The sequence below is a fragment of the Chamaea fasciata genome, unplaced genomic scaffold, assembly GCF_029207755.1.
Source record: "Chamaea fasciata isolate MVZ Bird 193981 ecotype frontalis unplaced genomic scaffold, bChaFas1.0.hap1 SCAF_1, whole genome shotgun sequence".
In the NCBI taxonomy this organism is placed as follows: domain Eukaryota; kingdom Metazoa; phylum Chordata; class Aves; order Passeriformes; family Sylviidae; genus Chamaea; species Chamaea fasciata.
In genome coordinates this window covers 149,722,309-149,747,356 of record NW_027094086.1, presented here as the reverse complement: position 1 = coordinate 149,747,356, position 25,048 = coordinate 149,722,309, and the positions used below count along the sequence as shown (strand labels likewise).

The 25,048-nt window shown below is 41.3% G+C and overlaps 1 protein-coding gene across 2 annotated transcripts in view; it reads right to left on the bottom strand.

Annotated features, from left to right (window-relative positions):
* The window catches only part of MINDY4 (MINDY lysine 48 deubiquitinase 4), a 68,455-nt gene extending 45,073 nt beyond the window's left edge, over nt 1–23,382 (bottom strand). Inside the window, exons 1-8 of one of the 2 annotated variants that reach the window (XM_066201686.1) lie at nt 23,190–23,382; nt 21,513–21,632; nt 20,775–20,977; nt 19,136–19,394; nt 17,710–18,113; nt 4,422–4,480; nt 3,973–4,082; nt 2,859–2,975 (exon numbers count right to left, since the gene is read on the bottom strand). In XM_066201686.1, the coding sequence (XP_066057783.1) occupies nt 2,859–2,975; nt 3,973–4,082; nt 4,422–4,480; nt 17,710–18,113; nt 19,136–19,394; nt 20,775–20,977; nt 21,513–21,632; nt 23,190–23,252 (1,335 nt within the window). In that variant the 5' untranslated portion in view covers nt 23,253–23,382. The remainder of the gene's footprint in view (nt 1–2,858; nt 2,976–3,972; nt 4,083–4,421; nt 4,481–17,709; nt 18,114–19,135; nt 19,395–20,774; nt 20,978–21,512; nt 21,633–23,189) is intronic. The other variant, XM_066201695.1, reaches the window with a different exon arrangement.
* Nucleotides 23,383–25,048: the final 1,666 nt, after the last annotated feature.

Below are 25,048 nucleotides of genomic sequence, written 5' to 3'. Positions count from 1 at the left end.
TTTTCCACCCTGTGATATCACACACTTCTATTCAAAGTACACAGCCATAATCCCAGCGCTGTCACTCAGTTTTGGAAGCCTGTTCCACAGCCTCAGGTCAAATGTAGTGCTTGCTTGAGGGTCAGTGCCTTTTAGCACAGAAAGCCTAAAATCCTCAGCTTCCAGGGTTCCAACAAGCTGTAGTTTAATTTTCAGAGAGAAATCAAATCTGAGTGTTTTGCAAGGACTGAAAACAAGCCTTGCTCTTGTACCTCCCCTCAGCAACCCCGAGTTCCCTCCTGCATCACTGAACAAAGATTTCAGGTTTCAGTACAGCCCTCTGCACCTCAGATCCTCCCTCTCTTCCCTCTCTCTCCACAGAAGAGAAAGAAAACTAAGAAAATGTGAATCTTTCAAATCATCAGTCCCAGAGGAAAAAAAACACACGACCAAGAAATGCCATATTAAGTCTAAATTTTAAGGAAAGCAGTTTTGTAGCCAGTTTGGGCTACATGCAGGACGCAAGGCTGACATCACAGACACCACAATGCCACCCAAAAATCTCCTCTCCAAACCCTGCAGAAGAGAAAGGGCAGCCACCACTGCTGTTTTCACACAGCAATATGATTAAAGGATTAGTTTAATTCTCTGATTGTCCTTAGTGCAGCACCAAGGGAAGGGGACCTGCATCAATCCCATTTCATTTAAAAAATAAAATAAAATAAAATAAAATAAAATAAAATAAAATAAAATAAAATAAAATAAAATAAAATAAAATAAAATAAAATAAAATAAAATAAAATAAAATAAAATAAAATAAAATAAAATAAAATAAAATAAAATAAAATTTACATCCCTGACAGGGACCAGGATAAGATTCAAATTAGACATTAAACTACTGGAAATATCCAAATAATAAAAGTGGGAATAGGTCTTAGACTGGCTCCTTTACGAGGGTATTATTTTAATCCACTCAGAGGGGTCAGTTGTTCAACTCCTTTGGTGATTTAATTGTGTATTACACAATTAAAAGGTTAAAATTCATATGAATAACTACTAAAAGGACTAAGCATTTAAATGCAGGTAAATGCAGAATGAAACTTAGAAAATAACCTAATTCCTGGAATTAGGAAACATCTTAGATATTGACACCTTCCCATGTCCCATTTATATTATACATACTCTGCCTCTCTAGATATATTTAAATAACTGACCAGTGAATAATCTGAAATATATCAAGGGAAGAAGCAAGGTTTGTGTCAGTCCATTAGGGGGAACTTCCCAGTCAAAAAAGAAGTGACAGGATTTATTCTAAATACCTTCTTATAGCACCACAAAATCTTAACACAAGAAAGAACCGAACAGCTGTTCAGCTGAATAGAATTTTGGAAGTGAGGAAGAAATATATTAATAAGCTGAAACAGGCACAGTCTAAGCAAAACACCATTCCTGCACTGGAATTCATGGGGGGGAATTTAATAGCCAGTGAGTGGCTGGAAGTGATGAGATATCCTTTCCTCAGGCTGGAAACCCCAAAGTAACATTTACTGTGGACCAGTGACCACAACTGCCATGGTTCCTTTTGGAGTTTAAATTAAGATTTAATATCTCCTTTTTCCGCTAGGCTTTGTAAGATAAGCAGCTTTCTTCTGAGATCACCAGCCCAATGAAATATTTAACTAGGTGAGGTAAGTTAATTAAACATCTTAATGACATGTTTATTAGCCATTGTCCTCCCTTGGAGTAGAATGGTCTACTTTTCTCAGGCCAGATAAAGCATTTCTGCATCAGCACAGAGGATTAATGAGTGTTTTGTACAGAGGAGCCTGGAAGTATTTACTGAATTCCTCAGATCCCTGCTCCTGAGGGGAGAGACCTTGTGAGGACACCCCAGGAGCACACAGGGCTGCCACCAAAGCATCAGGCACCTGGGGAGGATCCATTCTTCCAAGGGATCTGCTGGATTTTGGGGGCAGCTCCACGACCCCATGGCACAAGGGTGGTCCCTGGGCTGAGCCTGTGAAACCAAGGTGTGCAACAGAGAGCAGAGAGGGGAGAAGCACAGTCTGTGAGCCGGGTGCTCAGGTAGGGCTGAAAGGGACAGCTCAGAGAAGTCACTGAATCAGAGAGCACCAAAAAATGTCTCTGGATTGGGCACATCCTGTCCAGGCTCGCCCAAGTCAGTGGTTTTACCAGCTGTGGCCACCATGGGGACCTGCTGGACATCCCAGATCCATCCACCTGCTGGATGTTGCCAGGAAATTGATGAAAACTTCGTTGTAGGGAGGAGCTGGGATCTTGTGGCTGCAGGCCAGAATTACAGAAAGGTGGTGGCTGCAGGAGAGGTGAGCTCAGCAGCAGTGCCAGTGTCCCAGGGAACCTGCAAAGTGTTTGCTCCTCTTATTTTAGGGCCAAATCTCATCAATCACCTGACCCCAATATCCTCAGGAAGTAAAAATCTCCATGAAGTTTTCCAGGCAACTCTTGCTACATCTCATTTTGAGTCAGATCAAGCTGCATCTTAAATTTGTTTGGCCCCACACATCATTTTTCTCTTAAACTCCATCCTTGATTTAGGCTCTTTTATTCTTTTACCACCGAACTTTCATTTCTTTCAGCTGCAGTGGCTCCTCTTCCTCTCTGTGAATAATTCCCCACCACACACACACATATTTGCACACTTTCTGCAGCTCCTTCACATTCTCCTCCATCAAGTCTCCCATCACGACTTGACAAGGTGACAACATCCACTGGTAATCAGAGTTTAAAGAAAGAAAAAAGTCTTTAGAAAGCTAATTTTTTTTCACTGCTGAAACACACAGCTTTTGTAAAGTCAGTGTAAAGAGCAAAGATCACTGTTAGGAAGGAATTTACAGTACCTTTTTCTGCACAATGCCATATTTTAGCTGTGGGATATTGCTAAATGTAAAACTCTGGATTTTCCATTCCTCACTGAAGCAACAAAGACTAGAGCCAAACAGAAGATTTTTTAATTCCTATAAAAGAAAGAAAGGAAAAAAAAAAAATCCCATTTTAAAAAGAAATCCAAAACACAGTAATTTGTAGAAAAGAAAGGAGGAGTGTGGAAGGGTAATGACTAACTCGGTGCAACCACCCTCTTCTGTTTCATCCATACTGTAAATAGCAACACCCCAATGAAAAGGAGCAATATTTTCCTTTTCCTGCCATATTCCTTCCACTCATAATGCTGGGAGCTGCTCAGAACTGGAAAATATTTATGTCTAATGTCTGGGGCACAATTTCCCATGAAAGCATCCCAGAACATTGCCTGAAATTTAACAGCTGGAAGAGCAACCAATGGTGACACAAGGGAGAAAAGGACCCTGTGGGAGATAAATGTTAATTAAATGTTTGTTTTCTGTATTTCAGGTGGCACAAATCCAGCCTTTGGCCCTGAACAACTGCAGACCACAACCTTCCAGCAACAGGCACACTGAATAAATTGTATTCAAGCTAAATCAGAGTTCAGGAAATAATAAAAAAAAGACTACTCAGGGCTGGTACAGTTACTCCAAACTCTTTGAGCTAGAAATTAAATTGGAAGACACCCTCGTTATTTGCTCCAGGTTATTTTCTCCTCTGTCTGAATGGGAAGGAAAAGTATTTAATAATGTCATCTCTGCTCAGAATAGGGGAGATAAGCAAGGCAGAAACAGTGACAGGGGAATAATAACCCACTGTCAGTTGAAGGGACTGGAGAATAAGCACATGAATAACTGACTAGAGGCAGTAGGGAAATAATAAAAGCTTAATTAATTAAAGCTACTATCTGTGCTTCAAGTGGGCTGGTGCATGAGGGTGCTTTTCTGAATTCAGGCATCCCTAAATTACTTCGTCAGCTGGACAAGGAATATACTCAGGAATAGAGCACATGGTCAAAAGTACAACACAGAGCAACCCACTGCAGCTTTGGCTTAGGAAATCAAATAACAGCCTCACAAATCTCTTTATATTTACTATAATTAGTCTTACTTTTGCAAGAGAAATATCAATTGCCTTTGATACTATTTGAAGCATGTAGAGTGTTGAAAGGTCGGGAGTCTTATTAACTTCTCCAGTTGTCTCTTCATCCTCAACATCAACTGAAATAATAAAAAAAAAAAAAAAAATCAAGTGTTGGATGGGGAGAATTGTTTTCCCCAGCACAATCAGTGCTAGGGGGTCATCAACATGAAAATTAACATTTATTGTTTTTATAAAAAGGAAAATAGAGTTTTAGCCAGACAGAAATACACGAGCCAGCCTTTGTTTGATTATTTCCTAATGATTTCTTTGTCTTATCTAAAAGTTTATAACAAATGAAATTGCTCCAAATCAACTATGGAGTTACAAAAGAAGCCACTCCTACGTATTTATGTGGCCACAGCTGCTCCGAACAATAAAAAGATGGCAAAGCCAAACTGAAACTTTACATAACTTACCCAGTTCTAGGACTTCTTTCATCTGGTCTTCTTTATAGCCGGTGGATGTTGGAGACTTCCTACATGAAAATTAACCAAGAAATGAAGGACAAAATGTTAATTTTAAATGAGAAAAGTTTGTTTGAATAAACAATAAGACATAGGGAGTATTCCCACACAAGGATGTAACTCTTACATGTGTGTGTGTGCATATATATATATATATATATACATATATATAAACACAAATATTTATATTTATATATTATATATTATATTATATCTATATTTATATGTTTTATATGTATATATAAATAAATATATGGTCTGAAATAAATTGTCTTAGAGAAAAGCCTTTTTCAGTGGAAGAAAGCTGCACTCCAGGAGTTCATCAGGAAAAGCAGCCAGAACAGAGCTGTGTCAGTCCGGTTCCAGCATCAATCTCATTTCATTTAAAAAATAAAATAAAATAAAATAAAATAAAATAAAATAAAATAAAATAAAATAAAATAAAATAAAATAAAATAAAATAAAATTCACATCCCTGACAGGGATCAGGATAAGATTCAAATTAGTCATTAAACTACTGGAAATATCCAAATAATAAAAGTGGGAATAAGTCTTAGACTGGCTCTCTTACCAGGGTATTATTTTAATCCACTAAGAGGGATCAGTTGTTCAACTCCTCTTGTGATTTAATTGTGTACTGCACAATTAAAAGGTTAAAACTCATATGAGTAACTACTAAAAGGACTAAGCATTTAAATTTGGCTGTGAAGTCAGAGCTGAAATAAAATGTTAGATTTTTGGAGACTAGATGGGTTTTATTCTTCCTGTTGAAATCACACCAAAACCAATTCAGAATCAAGGAAATGTTTTGGAAAACTATCTCTAAAAACACTAAAAATGGACTTTTTTTTTTTTTTTCCCCCAAAAAAGCAATACTGTATCGTTGGCTTTTGCTTTGGAAAAAAGGAATTGCACTGACAATCCTTTCAAAAATAGTATGGAATAGTTTCCTCAGCAACATTCTTTGTATGCACGATATTACAGCAACAACTGCTGTCATGTCACATACTTTCCATGAGCTTAATTTCCTTTCCAGAGCATGAAATAATAAAACCAGAACACAGCCATATCACACTCAGGACTTGCCCAGCTTAAAGGCATTTTGGCAGCTTTCTCACAGATAGTATTTGGTACTATAAGAACAGTAACACTTCTCTTTTTAGCTATAAATAAGTTAAAGGGCTGAGGCAATGAAATGTGGGTGGCCCCGATTCAGGCCAGACAGAATGGAAATGAATCACCCACGTTCTAGGAACTGCAGGTAAAAATAAGTGGCAGGCCCAGCAGGTCAATAAAAATAAGAGGGCTGAGAGCAAATCTGTGTAGCGGCATAAGCAGCACTGAGCTCCCACTGAATATTACTGTATTTTTATGTGACACAGAATTTCATAGAGTTGATTGTGGTATATTTTACAGCACAGTCAGATCTCCCCTTGGTGTTTCCTAACATGAATTTCAGCTGAGATTCCCTTCCCATAGCTGCTTGCTACTATTTTCCTCTCCCCTGGTCAAGGAAAGGGTCTTAATGACAATAAATTCACTAATAAAATACTTTTCAGCCGAGTCATGTCACTCAGGCATAACCAAAAGCCACATTTTTGTTTTGTCTGAGACTTCACACTAGTTTCCCTTCTTTTCTAGTGTTCCTTCCCAGTAAATCCATTTATCTCTAATTTTGCAAGAGTTTTTAACACCTTCCAAGGCCAGGTTGGACAGGGCTTGCAGCAACCTGGTCTAGTGGGAGGTGTCCCTGCCCACGGCAGGGGGTTGGAACTAAATGATCTTTAAGGTCCTTTCCAACAAAACCATTCTGTGATTTCTGTGATTTCTGTGATTCTGTGATTCTGACACACAATGCACGCAGCACGACATTTTCCATTTTTAAATGAAAACACAGTAACCCATGGTACAACTCACATATAGCTCACCTGGGACCAGGTTTTGTAGTGTTAATTCTCCCTGGAAAGTCTAAAAGATATTGGTTCTACACCCACTGCAGGAAGAACCAAGCCTGGGATGCAAAGAGCCCTGAATGCTCAAGGCTGAGAATTCCCATCAAGCTGAGGAAAGCGCTGACAGTCCAAGATTAATGTTGGGTGTTTTCTGCTTAAGTGGGGTATTTTTGCAGGTGGAGGTTCCCCCTCCTTGAGGGGAACTTGTGTTTCTCAAAACAGCCAGGACATTCATTGCAATTTCCATTTCAGCAGAGAGCTGCTGTTCCAGGAAAAATTATTGTAGGTGTAAAACCATTCGGTTGGAACATTTAGGGAAGGGGGAAGTCATCCATCACGGCAGGAAAATGGGGCAGGAAGAAAATATGCTTCATTCTAAACATACTATACAGTACTTTCTCTAAATATTTGAACATTCCTCTCTGGCCTCCGAGCACTGTAGGAAAATGGATTTACAGAGAAGAGCTGAACTCGCAGAGAGGGAGCTCCTTGGCACAATAATGGATGTGCATTCCACCATTTCCTATTTACACCAACACTCACAGGAGGTCAAACAAACAAAGGGGCTTAAAAATTAAACATCGGTGCCTTTAAGGTGACTGTGGTGGTAAAACCCATTTTCATTGCCAAATTACAACAGCTTTTCTACTGGATGCAGAAGAGGCAGACATATCCAATATTCTTGGAATGAGTAAAATCTGCAGAGTAGGTAATTTAAAAATAACCTCTATTGCTGTTTGCAAAAGGGTGAAAAAGGCCATTCTATGTGGAGCAGCTTGTCACTGCTTTGGCGCACAATTATAAAACCAGAATTATTACAAGCAATTGTAGAGATGCACAGGACATGATCACAATCAAGTCCAGGCAATATTTTTCTACCGGAAAAATGTCTCATCGTGAGGATTTAATATAAATTCTATCACGTTGGCAAGTCTGATTAACAAAGGTAACAGAGGCTCATACACCTAATTTCCCGGAATTTCCTTTTTAGTGAAGACCTGCATCTGATTTGAATCTCATCTGATTTGCATCTGATTTGCAATATGAAAAATTAACTGGTGAAGACACGACAGATAGATATGTGAACACTGACATACAAAACAGATAAGAAACTTGGCATTGAAAGGATCATTTCTAATAGAAATGGTCACTTCTGATAGATTCCCTCACACACGAACCTGCATTTGTCCTGCCGAATTTTACTAACTGTGACGATGTGATATCTTTGTTGAGACGGTTGGTACATAAAACAAGAATTACTATAATCACAGGTTGAGCTACAAGATGGTTTGAAGTTCCTGATAAACTGGGCTCACCTGAGGACAAAGTTCATCCATAGGCTATGAATGACTATTTATGTCCAGCTACAAAATCAGAATTATAATAAAAATGGAGCTGCTTTGTTCCTACTGCTCTCCACCAGGGATTTTGGCGTATGACATCCTCCCACTGGAATTTCCAAGGAGCTCAGCACCACCTGTGTGAACTCACCATTATGTTCAGCAACTCTATACTGCTGTCAGCAAAATAAACAAAAATCAGCAAAATATTTTTAAAAAGGAGATAAAACTCCATTCAATAAAAATGCACAGTACCCACAAGACCCTACATAAAGCACAGAAAAGGGTTCCCAGATTTTGGCACTCAATCAGTTCACATCAGTGGAGATGAATCCAACCCTCTGCTCTGTCTACCATCCATAAAATGCCCACTCTGTCTGGTTTGGGCCTTCAACTCTTAGGCCATTTAATTTTTGAGGATGTGGAATATTTGTGGTCTTTCATTTCCTGTCAGAAACCTCAGATTTTCAACAGTCCAAACCACTGTAACCTGGCAAGTATCAGCAGTGTAAATGTTCTTCCTGAAAACTAATAACAACTGGTAAATTGGGAGATAAAAGCTTAGACTGAGGATGGGGTATTCTCCTATCTCATCTTATTATTAAAAAAAAGGAAAATTCAAAAAACAGGTTCCAGGTGAGCCCACAGGGATTTTACCTCCTGGTAAAATAATCTGAGGGATAAATAGGGGTAAAAAAAAAAAAATTCCTTGGGCTACCTGCACGCAACGGATTTTTTTTTTAAGAAGCAAGTAATTCCACAGAGTCATGGAATAGTTTGAGTTGGAAGACACGTCAATGATCCTCTGATGCAAATTCTCAACTGATTGACTGCATTTCAGGCAACAGGCCGGACCTCTCCAGATTAACCTCCTTTCCAAAAATAAAGAAATTATACAGAAGCCATTTGTCATTTCCAGTAATTGCAAAGTGCCTCTTCCTATGGAGTGCTGGAAAAATACTAAAAGGGCAAATGGCAGCCCCACAGATGTTAGGCCGCGGGCTCCGCTGCCATAAATCCATTGGCACCACACGAAAGTCACAATAGTTTACAACTTTTATTTTAGGCCCTTTTTTCCGGTCCAAGCATTATGTTATAAAAGGTGTTACGCAACTCCACGGCACTTGAAGGTTCTCACCCCTGATTTGGCAACCACAATCCCTCTTTTCATCCACAGGCGAGTCAAATCCATGTTCCCCAGGGATGAGCCCGTTTTGTTGGACAGACATTCCTCTGCTGCCAGTTGGATGAGTCAATTCCACATTCACTCCCTGGAGTAAGGGATCAGAACCCCTCCAAGAGGGTTTGGTTCCTCTTCCCAGGAAGGTGTGGCTGCGCTGTTCTCACCGTGTTTCCTGCCTCCAAACCCACCCCAGAGCACTGGGAGAAGCTGGAGATGATGCAAAGGGTGGCTGAAGGACAACCAGAGATCCCAGAAAAAGGCAGAAGGAAATGTGCCCAGGTAATTCGCCCCTGGGCTGCTCCAGCACTGTTCTTACCGTGTTTCCTGCCTCCAAAATCACTCCAAAGCACTGGAGATGATGCAAAGTGTGGCTTGAAGGACAAGGCAGAGATCCCAAAGGTGGAAGGAAATGTGCCAACGTAATTTATTCCTGGGCTGCTCCAGCCCCGCGTTCCTTTCCGCTCCTTCATCCGCAACTCTGACTCAACTCCTACTTTCTAGAAATGCCACCCCGGCCCAGTGCATCCTCTTCCTCTCACAGTGGGAAAAACTGAGCTGATTCCTCAGGCATTGCTCACACGCAAACTGAGGATCCTGGAATAATCTGGGGCTTTCTGGCTGGTTCTAAATGAGATCAGGTCCAAAACAACCAGGTCGTGGGAGCTCAGCCTTCATTCCCCAGAACTGGCCATCCATGTGGTGAGGATTTTTAGGAAGTGCTCAACATCTCCCAGAATCAAAACTTTAGTACTCACCAAATTTTACCTTTTTATTTTATTTTCATAGATATTATTTTAGACAAAGCCATCCCATCTCACACACCGATTTTGTGCGTAACACTGAAATATTGCAGCCCACCAGGCAAACAGTACGGAATATTCCTAGAAAACCCACTTTTACACCAAAATGCACAGTAGGGAAAGACTGAAGCCAAGTAAAACTACTAGGTAACTACTATACATTACCCAACTTTGCTGGAACTATTTCTCCTTTCAGTTGGAAATTCAATTTTATTTAAAAAAAAAAAAAGCATTAAAACTATTAGGTTTTAATTAGTATTCCTTAAAAAATGAGATATTCACATATTAACCTTCAACAGGCATTGAATTCTCCTGTTTCACTGTGTTGAGAAATTATCAGTGCAGCCCAGAAAACTCTTGGGTTGCTTGTGCTCTGCTTTGTTGCTTACACTGACTGAGGGAACACCAAATCCTGCTCCGGACTTGCTCAGAAACTCATGGCCAATGTTCTCTGTCAATCTCCTCATGCAGATCAGCCCAGATTGTGGCTGGGGATGATGCAGGATAAAAAGATAGGAGAGAATCTTTACAGTTTTAGGCACTCAACCATCTATAATTGACAGCTATTGGCTCAGTCCTCACATGAAAATAAGCTTTTTTATTCCTGTTAATAACAGAGAGCATGAGTATCAATCCTTTAAGGACCATAATGCTTTCAAAATAATATTTTGAAAGCGTTTTGGTCCTTAAATATTTATACAACAATATTTTGAAAGTGTCAGATATCTAAAAGAATAAAAAACCAAAACAACTAAACAACCTTGAATATATTTGTAAAGGATTTAAGGGATTTCTTTAAAGATTTGTATTTGTCTCTTCTAGGGATTTTTTATTTCTATAAAGAAGTTTTCAGGGGCTATTTTTTTGGAACATATGAAAGAGAAAAAGCAGAATTTTCACTAACACAATGGGTTCACCTGTACTGTGATTTTATAATGCTGAGGACCAGGCCAGGAGCAAATGGTGGCAGTTCTTGCCCTGTTATCTGAGAGTCACAGTGTGACAATGTTAGAGACACCTCTAAATACTTGGAGGAAATATAAAAAAATATTTTTGATATAAATCAAAAATACTGATTTTACAAATCAGTAAAACCTAATAGAAAAACAACAGCAAAAGTTCAGAGCAGGAAAGATAAAAATATTTAGCAGACAGTAGAAGCTTCAGACAAAAAAAATGCCTAAAGGAACATTGAAAATATTTAGAGTATTTTAACAGAGGTGAACAGGTAGCAAGGAACAGGAACACCAGTCAAAAAATCAACTTCAGCTATGGATAACAGGACAAAAAATAGCAAATGGAAGGCGAATACAATTAAAAAAAATTCCTTATAATAAGAACTGCTAGAAAGTGGAATGTATTGTCAGGGGAGAGGTGTCACTTGAGTCATTTAAGACTGGACTCTACAAAACCTGGAAAAAAGTATCACAGCAGATATAAATATATACAGCAGTGACTAATGTGCCATAGAAAAAAAAAAAGACCCTAAAAGTTCTTTTCCATGCATAATTTCTATGATTCTATGAAATATGAGTAATGTTTCACTCGGTGTCTATGGCAATTCCCTAACGCAGCCCTATCCATGTTAGAATGCAGGGTAGTGCTAGAAAAAGGCTTCTTACCAAACAACGAGGGATATTCTGGCAATGGGAAGCACTCAGCAGTGCCCAGCTCTGGGGAACTCAGCAGACAGACTGTGGCAGGAGGAGAAACCCCGGCTCTGAGCTCACTGGCATTTTCCTGATGGTGGAGCCAAAGTGCATGGGAGAGGCTCAGCTTTGGGCTGGAAAAGGCACCTGAATCCCATTTCCACAGCCAGAAACCAGTCCCTGGTGCCTGCAATACCCCTGAACTCTTGCCCTGGGAAGGGTGAGCTGGAACAGAGACAGGACAGAGCTGGAGTATAAAAGAGGTATTTATTAAAAGGCCTAAGGATACACCTTGGGCAGGACAAGAGCCTGGGCAAGGCTACACCCAAGGTGAACGCAAAATAGTCACAAAAGGGACCCAAAGTGGTCACAAAATGGACCACAGGTCACGAGGTCTCACACTTTTATAAGTTTTGGTCCATTTGCACATTGGGGTTTAATTGACCAATTACAGCTTCAGATTATGAAGTCCCATCCTTCTTGTTTTCTCCCTTCAGCCACCGTTGTTTGTGCTTTAGGGCCTGAAAACTTGTTCCAGTTGTCCTTGGCCTCCATCAGGAAAAGGATTTGTTTTGTGTCCCTGCTGTGTGCAGAGAGCTGAGTGACACTGACTGTGAGCTCAGAACTGCACCCCTGGGCACCACAGAACGTGAAATACATGGAAGCTGAAACTGAAGGCATGACTGCACTGGCAGAGTGCTGGCAGGAGAGCAGCAGCACAGCCAGCACTGGTGGCCAGGCTCGGGGGATCAGGCAGGAGCAATCAGGGCTGGGTAATTCAGGAGATTGCTGACAATGGAAGGATGAGTGCAGAATCAATTATCCTCCCTGCTCCTGGAACTGCACACATCCCTGCCTCTGGACAATGGCATTCACTGCTGCATCCCTCTGCTCACTAATGGCAGCAGGAAATTTTTGTTCTGGCGTCACGATAGTCCCAGTTCTCTGTGCCCTTCTGATTCTGAGCCATTCCCTTGGAGTTCCTAGGAAATATCCTTAACTTCAGGTCCTGATTGCAATGTCCTTTTGTTCCCTTGGTCCGGTTTTACCCCTTTTCTTTTTTTTTCTGATTTCACTGCTCTGATTCTAATTTTATGCTGTTTTTCTTGGAACTGGTAGAGGGAAGTTGGTTGGCTTTATATGAGAAAACCAGAATTTCAAGGATCACATGTTCTTCTTCGTAACTACCAGAAGAGAAATGGAGCTGTACAGACCAAATCTGCCCATCTAACTCAGCAAAAGGTGGTTCCACCCCACTCCAGAACTGCCAGCTTGGATTTACTCACCCAAAAATTCTTTATTCAGCTGACAACTGAAGGGTTTCCACAGCACCACCACACTTTGCACTAATAGACTTAATGGAAAATTAGGAAAACACTTCAGGGGCTGCAGGAGCAACAACTGCAGCATGTCTCTGTAGTCAAGACAAAAGAACTGTTTCTCAACTGCTCTGAAGTGGGTTTTTCTTGCCTTTCCCCAATTTTGTTTGCTCAAGCAGTGAAATGGGGAAATCTTGACCTTCTAACCCCATGTAATCGTCCCAAAAAAGTCATTATTCATCGTGGCTTTTTTTCAGAAAAGCAATAGAAAGTCTTTAATGTAAGGACAGTCATCAACTTCAACACCCATTTATTTTTTTACAGTTTCTAAAGATCATCTCAATTCCATTCCACTCATTCTTTATTCCGTGTGCTGAGGTTAATGATAAATATTCCCCTCCAGAAAGGGATTCAGCACCAAGGAGAATCACAGGATGATTTGGAGGTCACCCGGCCCAACCCTACCTCCAGACATTAAAGGAAGCAGAGAACCTTTCCTTGCTGCCATTCAAGGCTCTATCCAGGATAAAAGACTCAGGAAAGTCTTTTATTAATTTGGTCCCTGTGACCTGAGTTATGTTCCCTCAACATCATCTCCCCCAAGTTCCTACGAATCTTAAGAAACCACAGATACAGCAATTTTGGAATCCTGGATCAGTCTTGGACCGGGTACTTTTAAATTTAGGGGTTTACTCCCTTCAAAATCTCTTAAAAACAAACAAACAAACAAAACTAATGAATAATCAACATTTTACTTGGCCTTGCACACAACAGAACTGAAAGGAACAGGGGTTCAACAAAAAAAGGGGAATACTCCTTTGAAGATGAACAATGAAACAACAGCATCAAAATCACCTGAAAGGGGTTCCAAATCCTCCACTGAAGTGGCGCGAAGACATAAATGTCCTTTTTAATTTGTTAAGTTAAACAAAATTGCTGCGAAGGAACATGGAGGAATTACTGACATATTTCTGTATAAATGTGTGTGCACTGTTTGTACAATATTACCACATCCCAGCATTTAAAGCTTAGCTCCAAATAAGATGGAGACTCCCTTTTTCCAAGGAATCACATGGAAAAAACAAGGGGCCATGGGTACATATTACTCCTGGGGACATTCCAATTGGACACAAGAGGAAAATTTCTCAAGAGAACAATCAGCCATTGGAACCATCCCCCAGGGAAAAATGTTCCATTCCCAAAGCCTGGGCACTTTTAAGATTTGGCCGGACAGGGTGTTGGGTAACCTTGTCTAGACCATGCATTTGCCAAGAAAGGTTGGACCAGGTGACCCTTGAGGTCCCTTCCAGCCTGGTGTTGTGGGATTCTGTGAATTGAAAAGTTAAATTGGCTGCTGCCTGCTTACAGCTGAGGATAAATGAAGATTTGCTGCCACCTATCTATTGCTTTTCTCATGGATTAATTAAAAATAAAAATTCTAAAAAAAAACCACCCACCTGTAGAATCTCTGTAGGTAAGCTAACTCTACAGCATATTATATTTTTTTTAATGAAATAACCCTTCATGACTTGGCCAAAAATACAATCATGACAATAAAGAACCCCCACTGACCCCTGTAACTGCTTTCCTTTAAAAGGTGTGACTCAAAATGCAGTGCATCTGCATTTCCCTAGGATATTTTGATGGCCAAGTATTCTTTTAAAACTTGGCTGTAGTTTTACTTCCATTTTTTTTTTTTCATATGTTTGCACAGGATGCCTTCAGCTTGCATGCTGTAACAGCACTTTTGGCATGGGAGAAAAGAGAATCAAAAAGTAAAGTAAATGGAAGGAAAAATAGGATTTCTCTTTAGTTTCCTATGGGAAACAAAACCAGAATTGCAGATGCTGTGAATGAACCAGCTGTGGTTAATCCTGTAGAGGTTTCCAGCTGCTCATCTAAATACTTAGATTAGCATTCATTTCAGGTAACAGAGAATGGAAGAGGATCCAGACAAATACCCACTCCCTCATTGTAATTTTTCATTCCTTAAAATGCTCAAACACTTTGGCCAAAACCTGCAGGGCTCCCAAACACTGCAGGATTCGGCTGAAGGGAAATAGAAGTCTTGCACGAGCCAGGCCTTATATAGTGAGTGTTTATTTGGAGTCTCTATTCTTTTGATGCCTCAAGTTTTATCTTTCATGTATTTCAGATCCTGTGCTGCCTAGGGTTGCAGCTCTGAGCCTCATATTAAATGTAGGTACACAAAACAAATCCTTTTCCTGCTGTACACCAAGGAAAACTGTTAAAAGTTTTCAAGCCCAAAAGCACAAACAAAGGTGGACTGAAGGGAGGAACAAGAAGGATGGGACCTCACAACCCGAAGCTGGAATTGGACAATTAAACCCCAATATGCAAATGGACCAAAACTTATAAAAATGTAAGACCTCATGACCTGCCAGCCATTTTTGTGACCATTTTGGGTCCACCTTGGGTGTAGCCCTGGCCAGGCTCTTGTCCTGCCCAAGGTGTATTAAAGGCCTTTTAATAAATATCTTCTTTATTCTCCAGCTCTGTCCAGTCTCTGTTTCAGCTCAGCCTTCCCAAGGCATCACATCTCACTGGACTCCAGGAGTCTCAGCAGCCCTGCTGGATTCTGTGGGTGTTTCCAGGAGCTCAGAGCTCAGCACGGATTCAAATGCTCAGCTGGCTGCAGCTCACACGCCAATGAACCGGTGCTGCTCTGCAAACAGTCTCTGCTGAGGAAAGGGCTCCCTCTCCTGCTCTTGCTGAGACCAAACCAGGGAAAGGAATTGTTTCCAATCCCTGTTTCCAATCCCTGCCTGCAGGGATGGAGCACAGACAGGATGGCAGCACTTTGCCCAGAGTGTCACCCCCCTTCCAGCCCAGCTTTTGCTTTTCAGCCCTTGCTGCCAAAGGTTGGGAAGTGTCAGCGTGTCTGAATACAACTGACTGAACCACAGAATTACCCAGTGGTTCGGGTTGGAAAAGATCTCCCAGATCATCAAGTCCAAACAGTCGCTCAGTATTGCCATGCTCACCACCAAATCCTGTCCCCAGGTGTCACATCCAAGTGTCAAACCCCGTCCCCAAGTGTCACATCCTCTCAGCTTTTGAACACTTCCAGGGCTGGTGACTCTATCACTGCCCTGGGCAGCCTGTTCCAATGCCTGACCATCACTTCAGTGAAGAAATCTTCCCTAATATCCAAACTAAACCTCTCCTAGCACAGCTTGAGCTCATTCCCTCCCCTCCTGTCCCTTGTTCCCTTGGAGCAGAGCCCGATCCCCTGGCTGTCCCCTCCTGTCAGGGAGTTGTGCAGAGCCACAAAGTCCCCCCTGAGCCTCCTTTTCTCCAGCCTGAGCCCCTTCCCCATCTCTGTTCCCTTCTCTGGACTGGCTCCAGCCCCTCAATGTCTTGTCATGAGGGGCCCAAAAGTGACTCCAGGATTGGGGGTGTGGGCTCAGCAGTGCTGAGTACAGGGGACAGTCCCTGCCCTGGTCCTGCTGTCACACCACCGCTGACCCAGGATAGGGGCCACTGGCCTCTTGCCCATCTGGCCACACTCCTAGTTAGAAAAGGTCCTAAAACCTAGTTTAAAACTCAGTAGCTTTGCATTTTGCAAAGATAGATAACCTCTAGACATAATGAAAATAATGTAGCCTTGCTAAAACAGTCTTAGACGGAACAGATAGAGCTATACGCGCAGAATTTGTGTAAGAAATTACAAATATTGTAGCACATCAATCTCAGCTTAGGATAGGCCCAACAAGGCAATACCGGACTCGCGTTTCTACCTGAATGGCCACAAATAGAATAAAATGCACTACTTGGAGAATGCACATACACAGAGACTCATGAAAAAAACACAAACGCTGCTGTTGTTGCTAAAGTGCTGAGGGGACACAGACATGGCTGCTGTCTTCACTGCTGCCGCTAAGATGTTACCATTTCTGCTGGGGACATGGACACTTTACTGGCACAAACTGTAACAACCCTGCCTTCACGAGGCTGATTTAGCCACGCAATAAACCACTTTGCTTTTACAACCACCCATGGCCATAGTCTTCAATGAAAACACAACGAAAACTGGACACCCAGGCCCTTTCCCACTGGGCAGCTTTCCAGCCACTCTTCCCAAGCCTGTGGGGCTGGCTGGGATTGTTGTGACCCCCTTGTAGGACTCAGCCATTAATTAACAAGTGAGGTTTGTATCTGACTTTTCACTGGGCTGTTTTGCAACAGTCTTCCCAAGGAATTCCGTCCATGCCTCTGAGGCTCATCCATAATGAACTCTACATTCATTGATCATCCAAAATCAGGAATACACTCAATATCCTCAGCTTTACTGGGGAGCTGCCAAAGGCCACTGAAGATTTCTGCCCTACCTCAACTAATGCTGAGTGTGAGGTAAAAAATCATCCTGATTAAGGGATGGGGCAGGACTACCTTACAGGCTCAGTCAAGCTGTGTGAAACCAGAGTTTTAAGACTTTAGACTGTGGTACTTTGGCCTGTTGCACATTAATCTTTTACAAATTAAACGAGCCAGCACACTGTGGAATGCTGGCAGCTCTTTTAAATTTTAATTTTTGGTTCCAGATAGGAAGCAAGTGCCACTCCTGGGCCATCTGCAGCTCTGGCGATCCCCAGTTTAATAATTCCCCTAACAGCCCCTAACTTATAAATGTAGAGAGACCTTACGTATAATTGCTTCCCTCTCAAGAGGGTCTCCACATATGGTATCTCAGCAAGAAATTAAACTGGAAAACAAAATAGCAATAATAATGTTAAGAAATCTGGCTGCAGTTTTAGTGTAGAAATAAAGAAATGCCATGTCCTCTACTCTTAAATTTTATCCCCCAAAAAATAAAATTAAAAAACATCAATTAAGAACATAAGAGAGAGAAAAGCCAAAAATATGTATTTGGAGCTCTCAGAGAGAGACACTTCTAAAACTTTTATATCAGGAAATAGTGTAGAACAATAATGAAACCCTCTGTTTTAGCATAATATTCCCAGAAATACTCTCACCTGTGGCCTGACAATCGGCTCTCAGTTTTCTTGAGGGGCCTTTCCTTCTTTTCTCTCCCAGCCCCTGAATGTCTGTGAGGGGCACTCACTTTAAGGCTTTTTTCACCGCTGTCTGCACCAGAGCTTGGAAGAGATTTTCTTTCTTCTGTCTTGGCCCTCTCTCTGTCAGACAGCAGCCTGGAAAAAAAGTCATCTGGATCTCTGGGGCTGTTCCTTGGCTTTTCAGAGGCAGAACTGGTGTGGGAGCTTAGCACAGCCTTTGATGCAAATTCCGCGTTGGATTTTGCTGGAGATGCTTTGCTCTCCTGCAGATCGGTGTCGTGCTCCTCCTGCTCTTCACCCCTGGACTGGGCTGTGCTGCTGATGCTTGTGGATCGTCTGGAAAGCCTCCTTTTTTGGGGATCCTGGAAGTAAGTGCCATCAAAGCCACAGATTAAAATTTTGCCATCTTTAAATCAACACAAAAAAAAAGCAAAGGAAAGCTCCAGCACTGATTTCTGAGCTAACCGATTCATTTATTTTTAGGAAACAGCTTATAAAAGCTGTACAAATCAGCTTTTTTAAAAAAATCAGTAATAAGACAAACATTTTCACTTAAAATTTGACCAGTATTGAAGATGCTACCTACCATTAAAACGTGTTTTTCAAGGTTTTACCAAGAACAACAACAAATTATCTCCTAAGAGCTTAATTCTGGGATTGTATCCAGCTCCGCAAATCCAGACATATAAGATATTTTATTGGTATCTACCACTACAGGGATCTAGTCTCTACTTCTAAAACAGAGATATTTATAAATATCCAACTAATTCATTGAATTTCCATATGCTCTTCAGTACTACCTAAATGTCATGGTTATATACTTTTATTTCTCATTATTACAAGCTTAATTTTACGTTGGAAAAATCCCTGTAATTATATAAAAGAAGCATAAAGAAAAAAAATAGGCAAGAAATTTTTAACTGTGCTTCGGAAGCACTTCTTGATGAAATATGGTCTGATTTGATCAATTCAGAAACATATTTCGAACTGAAAGCTATTTTCAGTTCCAAAACTGCTACTGATTAAATGTGGGGTCTTGGAAAAACCAGACTAAAACCGATACTGTGAAGGTAACAAAGCAATTTTCATAGGAAAATGGAAAACCAAATCTGTCAAGAGATTTCAAGAACGGGAAAGATTTATAAAGGAATTCAGTGACCAGTGATCACAGACATTCAGGGGGTGGCTGCCTGCAGCGGTTAGATCTGAATTTCTGAATGAAGCAGAACAATTTCCCTAACTTACTACTTCTTTTCAGCCTGCAGATTTAATGGATTAACATGCAGAAGCCATTTGAACATTACTTGCAAGTGATTTTTATCCCAACAGGCTGGATAGAAAATCCATGGGCAAGCCAAATATTTTATAAAGCGTTGGGAATCACCTCTGGTGGACTTGCTACTGGTCCAGCCATCATTCCTCTGGCAATGAGACCAGCCCTGGGCCTTGATTTCTCCTTCCCTGTGGATTTCAGCTCCTCAGAAATTGCAGCTGCTTTTAAATCCTCTCGACTGTCCTTTAACTTCTTGTCACAAGCAGGGGGTAAGTTACTGCTGTGGGTTGTCCCCATGTGGCATTTTTCACTTCTGTGCTGATGTCTTCTGGGTGGAGGGATTTTATCCAGTGGATTCTCAACATCATACCTAGAGAGGGAAGAAAGAGGAAAAGCTTGAAACAGCAAAGTAATGCACAAGTAAGTTAATAAAACCAGCTAATTAAAGCACTGCTGTCAAATTAAGTTACATTTTATCTCGGAATGGTAATCAAATGCAGTCACTTTTAATCTAAACATCTGGATGTAGGACTTCAGGACATTATTCCAGTATCATTATTATGTGTCACTATTACACAGTGTCACAGTGTCATTATTATTGTGTCATTATTATAATTATTATTATTATTACTATTGTTATTATTGGTTCTAATAGGGGTAACATAATCCCATGTTTACTTATTTTCATGTAAAAAAAGTTCCAGACTGAAAGAGGGGAAATTTAAATTAGATATTGGGAAGAAATTCTCTCCTGTGAGGGTAGGCAGGCCCTGGCACAAGATGCCCAGAGAAGCTGTGGCTGCCCCTGAATCCCTAGAAGTGTCCAAGGCCAGGCTGGAATGGGGCTTGGAACAGCCTGGGATAGAGGAAGGGGATGGAATGAGATGATCTTTAAGGTCCCTTCCAAGGTCAGCACTGCTGGGTGCTGCTGTGCCCTCCCAGAGCAGTGTCAGGGACTCCTCTCTGGGAGAGATCCATGAAAGGGAAAGAAAAAAGGAATAAAAAAGTGAAGAGAAAAAAAGCCTTTGCACTGCCTCCTTTTCAAGTGTTCCTTCTGTGCTCAACTTAAAATATCTTGGCGTTCTTCCCCTATAAGAAATGACTTCATGGGTTTGGTTTTTTTCATGCACTGATGCTCATACTGGGCTGCTTTGAGCACATTGCATTTAGGATGAAGAACAAAACCTGATTAATTCCCTGAGGGTGGAGGCTGGGAAGCTGAATTACACTTCTGTGCCCATTTTAAAAGCTTTCCATGGAAGTACAGGGCTGTTAATCCTCTCTGAGGCACCAATAAATTAAAAACTTGGTTGCATACTATTTTCAGGTATTCTGCAAGGTCTGAATTTAAGACAGTAAAACTTTCTTTTGCCCATGTAAGACATGAATAAACCTGTAGTTTGAACACAGGTGGTATGTTTCACCTCCAAACCTGCTTCAATTTGAGTATTTCCAAAGTAAAAGGCATGAAATCTCCTATTTCCTTGTGCTTCAGTGACTAAAAGATGCAATTGAGGTTATCAGTGTTCATAATTGGCAGGGAACATAAAAGATCAGTTTTGAAGGATGGTCTGCACGGGGGATTTTAATAATCTGGAAAGTTAAACTTTGTGTTATGAGGATAACTAATAAAACAAAGTCAAATGAAGTGGAGCTCAAGATATAAATGATAAAGCATTTAACTCTATTTCTCTTCATTAAGAAAAAATAAATTAATACATAGGGCAAAGAGAAATAAATCAGACTGTACCTGGAGGCCTGAGTTTTGCTTTCATCCAGAGCACTGGCATTCCCATGATCCTCATCCAGGAGGTCGGGTGGGTGGGATGCTGAGCTCTTACTCTGAGGAGTTGACAGAGCAGAGCTGGAACCAGTGCTCCTGGAAGTCCCACGGTGCTCCAGGAAGTAATTAGTAATAATTTCCAGCAGTGTTTTCAGTGGGTTCTCCTTTGCCTGGCCAAAAAGAGAAATAAAGAGAAATTAAGTTCTTGGTGACTATTGAAACGCCACATTAGTCTGGCTGCAGGGCATTATTTTTACACTGTACAGCAACTGAACATTTTATCTGCTGCCCAAGGTTACCTGTGGATGTATCCCAGGAGGACTGACAAACAACCCGGGGAACTGGAAGACGGCAACTAGAGAAGGTCAAGAGTTCACAGGTGCTTATGTGTTAAGGGAAGGAAGCACAACACAAAAAAGCAACCTGTCACGGTGATTTCTGACTCCCATTTTAGCTAAATATCCAAGAGTGTGGAAACTGTGCTAGAATGCACCTTTTCTACACTGGGAGAGGGTTTTCTGAAGTGGCATTTATAGACTTATATGAAGCATTGTGCTGCCTCAAGTTACAAGTGAACTGTTCATATTGCATTTCCAAGGATAATAAATACAAACAGTGTAATTTTCATCTGCTCTGCCGTATACAAAGCTGCAAATGGAAACGGGCAGGCAAGGACACCTCACCCTGTGCCAGGTATTCCCCCACCTTGTTCTGTTTGTACAAGGAGTGCAGGTGCAGGACGTTGCGCAGCTCGTTCCTGTTGTTGATGCTGAGCGCAGAGCGGGGAAGCTCCCGGTCCATGGTGGTGATGGTTTTCTTCAAACCCTGAGAAGGAAAAGTGTCAGACCCCAAAGCTTTTATTCTCAGTTTCATTGGGTGTGATGTGAAACTTGTGGATGGCAGCAGTTTGTAACCAGGTGACCCTCAGAGTTTGTGCTGTAATGGCACAATATTGAATTATACAGCAGCCAACGGATGTGAAAATAATTCAGGTGGCTACGTGAGATGGAAATTGCTGAACAGAGAAAAAACAAACACCTTTATTGCGGGTGACTTCAGCTGCTGAACAGCCTCCTGAGACTGATGGTCTGCATGAAGGGTGCTGAGCTGAAGTTATTCCAGCCTGCCTCAGGTTGGAAATCAGTCAGATCAGGTTTGAGGTCTTCAAACTTTGACTTTCAGTCTGTGGTCAGCACCCATGGACACCTCAGAGGCAAAATCTATGGGCACCTCACTTTTTGGGGGGAGAGGCTGATTTACTGTGAGTTGGATCCCAAACTAATTTAAGTGGTACAACACAAGACTACTGTTTTGAGAGAGGAAGCCCTGATTCCTTCTGTGGAGGTTTATTGTCACAACAAAGGATTTTTTTTTTTCCTGATGATGAGAGTGTCTGGCTCAGATTTATGAAATTAAGGGCAAGTTGTGGTAAATAAAGGATCATTACCCCTCTAGGCTCTGATGTGTATTAAAGATCTGAGGGAAGCTGAAGCACAAAGGATTTATCAGTGTTTTGAAAATGTGAATTTGGAGATGGGATGCAAAACATGAAACTGAGGTTTGTGTAACACATAATGAGTCAGTGGCTGTTTAATTCCTGATATAAGACAACTCATTCCTGACACAGGGAGTCCAACATCATCAGTATTTCCTAAGGACTGAAAATAAATACAAAGTAATAGGCGCTGCTATATGGAAACGTAAAGGTGGTTTCCAGTCTGCTCAATCCCACACTCCCTGCATCCCTGTGTAGTCCAAAATTTGTTTTACAGTATTAAATCTGTGACAGGTATAATGACCTCCTTCCTCCCCTTATCTCAATTCCCTTCCCCCTCGCCAAAAAAATGGATTTTCTGCTGAGCTGTTACTGAAAACTGCGGGGAGGCGGGAAATGCATGTTTCCAGTTTCTCTAAAACTGTTACCTTTGGCCTTCATTTTTAAAATTAATTAATTAATTAATTAATTAAAAATAAAGCTTTATACGCCTCTTGCAGACAGAACGACAACAGCAAAACAGGCAAATCGCAAATAAAAAAAAAAAAAAAAAGAAAAAAATTAAATTAAAAAAGACCCTGCAAACAACAAGAAAAACCAAACTGAAAGTGCGTTTCTTGATTTCATTTCCAGTCTCGCAGGCGTGTGTGGGTTAAGGACGGGCTTCCCCTGAGCAGAAGGAAGCAGCTCCATCGCCGGGAATAAAAAGGTACTGTGGGAGATGTAGTCCAGCCGCTCACCCCAGAGCTTCCCACCCTTCCCACCCAGCTGATTTCAGGCTGGATACACCCCTCAGCACCCCTCAATTTCCCCCAGCCCTTCCCGTTTTCCCCAGTGCCATCATCCCCACCGGGGCTCAGCCGGGAGAAAATCGACGCCAAGTTTACCTTTCTACTGAGAAACTCTCTCACCAGTGATGCGGCCACTTCTTCCACGAAGGCGTTGTCCATGTTTTAGCCCCCAAAAAGCGGGTTTGGGGTGCGGGGATGCTGCTCAGTCCATGGCAGCCCGGCGGCATCGCCGCTGCCCGGGGTGGCCGCGCCAGGACGGAGCCCGCAGGGATGTTACCGTGGGTACCATGTCATCGGAAGCCGGGAGAACTCCTCCTCCTGGGGATGGAGGGAGGGAGGGAGGGAGGGAGGAAGGAAGGAAGCCGGACGGAGATTTGGGATGGAGGGAAGTTGTAGTGAACGGGGAAGAAAGAAAAAAAGGGAAAAAAAACAAAAAGAAAAAAAAAAAAACCTTACAACGAATTTGAAAAAAATAAATTCTATATTCTATATTATATATTATACTATATAATAGTTATATTATATTATACCATATAATATTTATATTGTATTATATTATATTATATTATATTATATTATATTATATATTGTATTACATTAAATATATTATATAGTATTATATATTACATATTATAATACATATTATATATGTTTATATATATAGCTTATATTAAGTTATATATTTATGATATAAAGTAATATTTTATGTTATATTAACAAAATTATTATAACGATAACATTGTTATAATGATAGAAATAATAGAAAATAATAAAATGATCAAATTTTTAAAATGTTTAATTAAGGAATGTTCAGCTCTGAGATAAGGAGCGGATTTGTGATTATTTCTTTCTTTATTTTTAAGAACTATACGTAGTTACCTGCAGTCAAACACTCCTGTGCCAATGCAACTTTTAACCAACCATGTGCTTGCCCTGAGTAAAGCAGTGCTCTCTGAGTAAAACTGTGAAAAAACAAACAAACAAAACAAAACAAAAAGAAAAAAAATAAAAAAGAAAGGCAAAAAAAAAAGCAAACATTTGCAGCTGCTAAGTTAAGCTGAATCTCTCACAGTGGCAGTGTCTGGGGTGGGAGATTCATCAGCTGAGCCTTTCCTTTCAGGTTATACCTACATTAGGCAGTAATATAATGTGATCAAGGCTGAGATTGTGGGGGCACTTCTCGGCCTGGGGGGCTGATTAAAGTTCCCTGTGCTCCTGGGTGTTGGGATTCCACAGCCTGGCCAACCTCTTTCAAAATCTGGCCACTCTTGCGTGGGTAATTTTCCCAGTCTGTTTCAAATTTCCCCTGCTATAGCTCCTGGCTGTTCTGTCTCACACTTTTAACTGAGCCCTCTGACGTGAGTCAGGCTCTGTGTTTTACTTCACCCACGTTCAGTAGTTGTACACAGCCTAGAAAGCCTTTCCAAGCCTCATATCCATCCAAATCCCTCTGCTGAACAGATGATCAGTCAGACTTTGAGGTATTACAGTGGTTCTGCTCCAACATCACGTCAGGTACAGGCTGGAGTTCTCACTGTAGTGTGCCTGACCTGGCTTGCTGTGTCCTTTGCCCTTCAGAGTTCCCTAAACAATTCCAGGTGTTTTGTTAAGCTCAATGACATTTCTGACTTGAGTTTTGGAATACAGTGGGTGTTCCCAGTGTCGTTTCATTTGTCTCGGGGCTGTGGCCCACTGCTTCCTACAGCCTCCAGCCCTGCGAGCTGCATCCCTGCCCTTGGGAAATGCCTTCTGGAGGGCAGGTTGTGCAGACTGTCATCAGAACTGAGCCTTTTGCCAAGTTAGGCTGAGCCTGAGGTGTTCAGCATTCTGCAAAGCTGCTGTGGTGGACCTGTAGCTGTGTTAACCACCTGTAGGATTTTTTGGAGGTGAGATTCACATTCTCTAGGATTCCCTTTCCCCAAGGCCTTCAGAATGATTTTTGGTTGCATTGACTA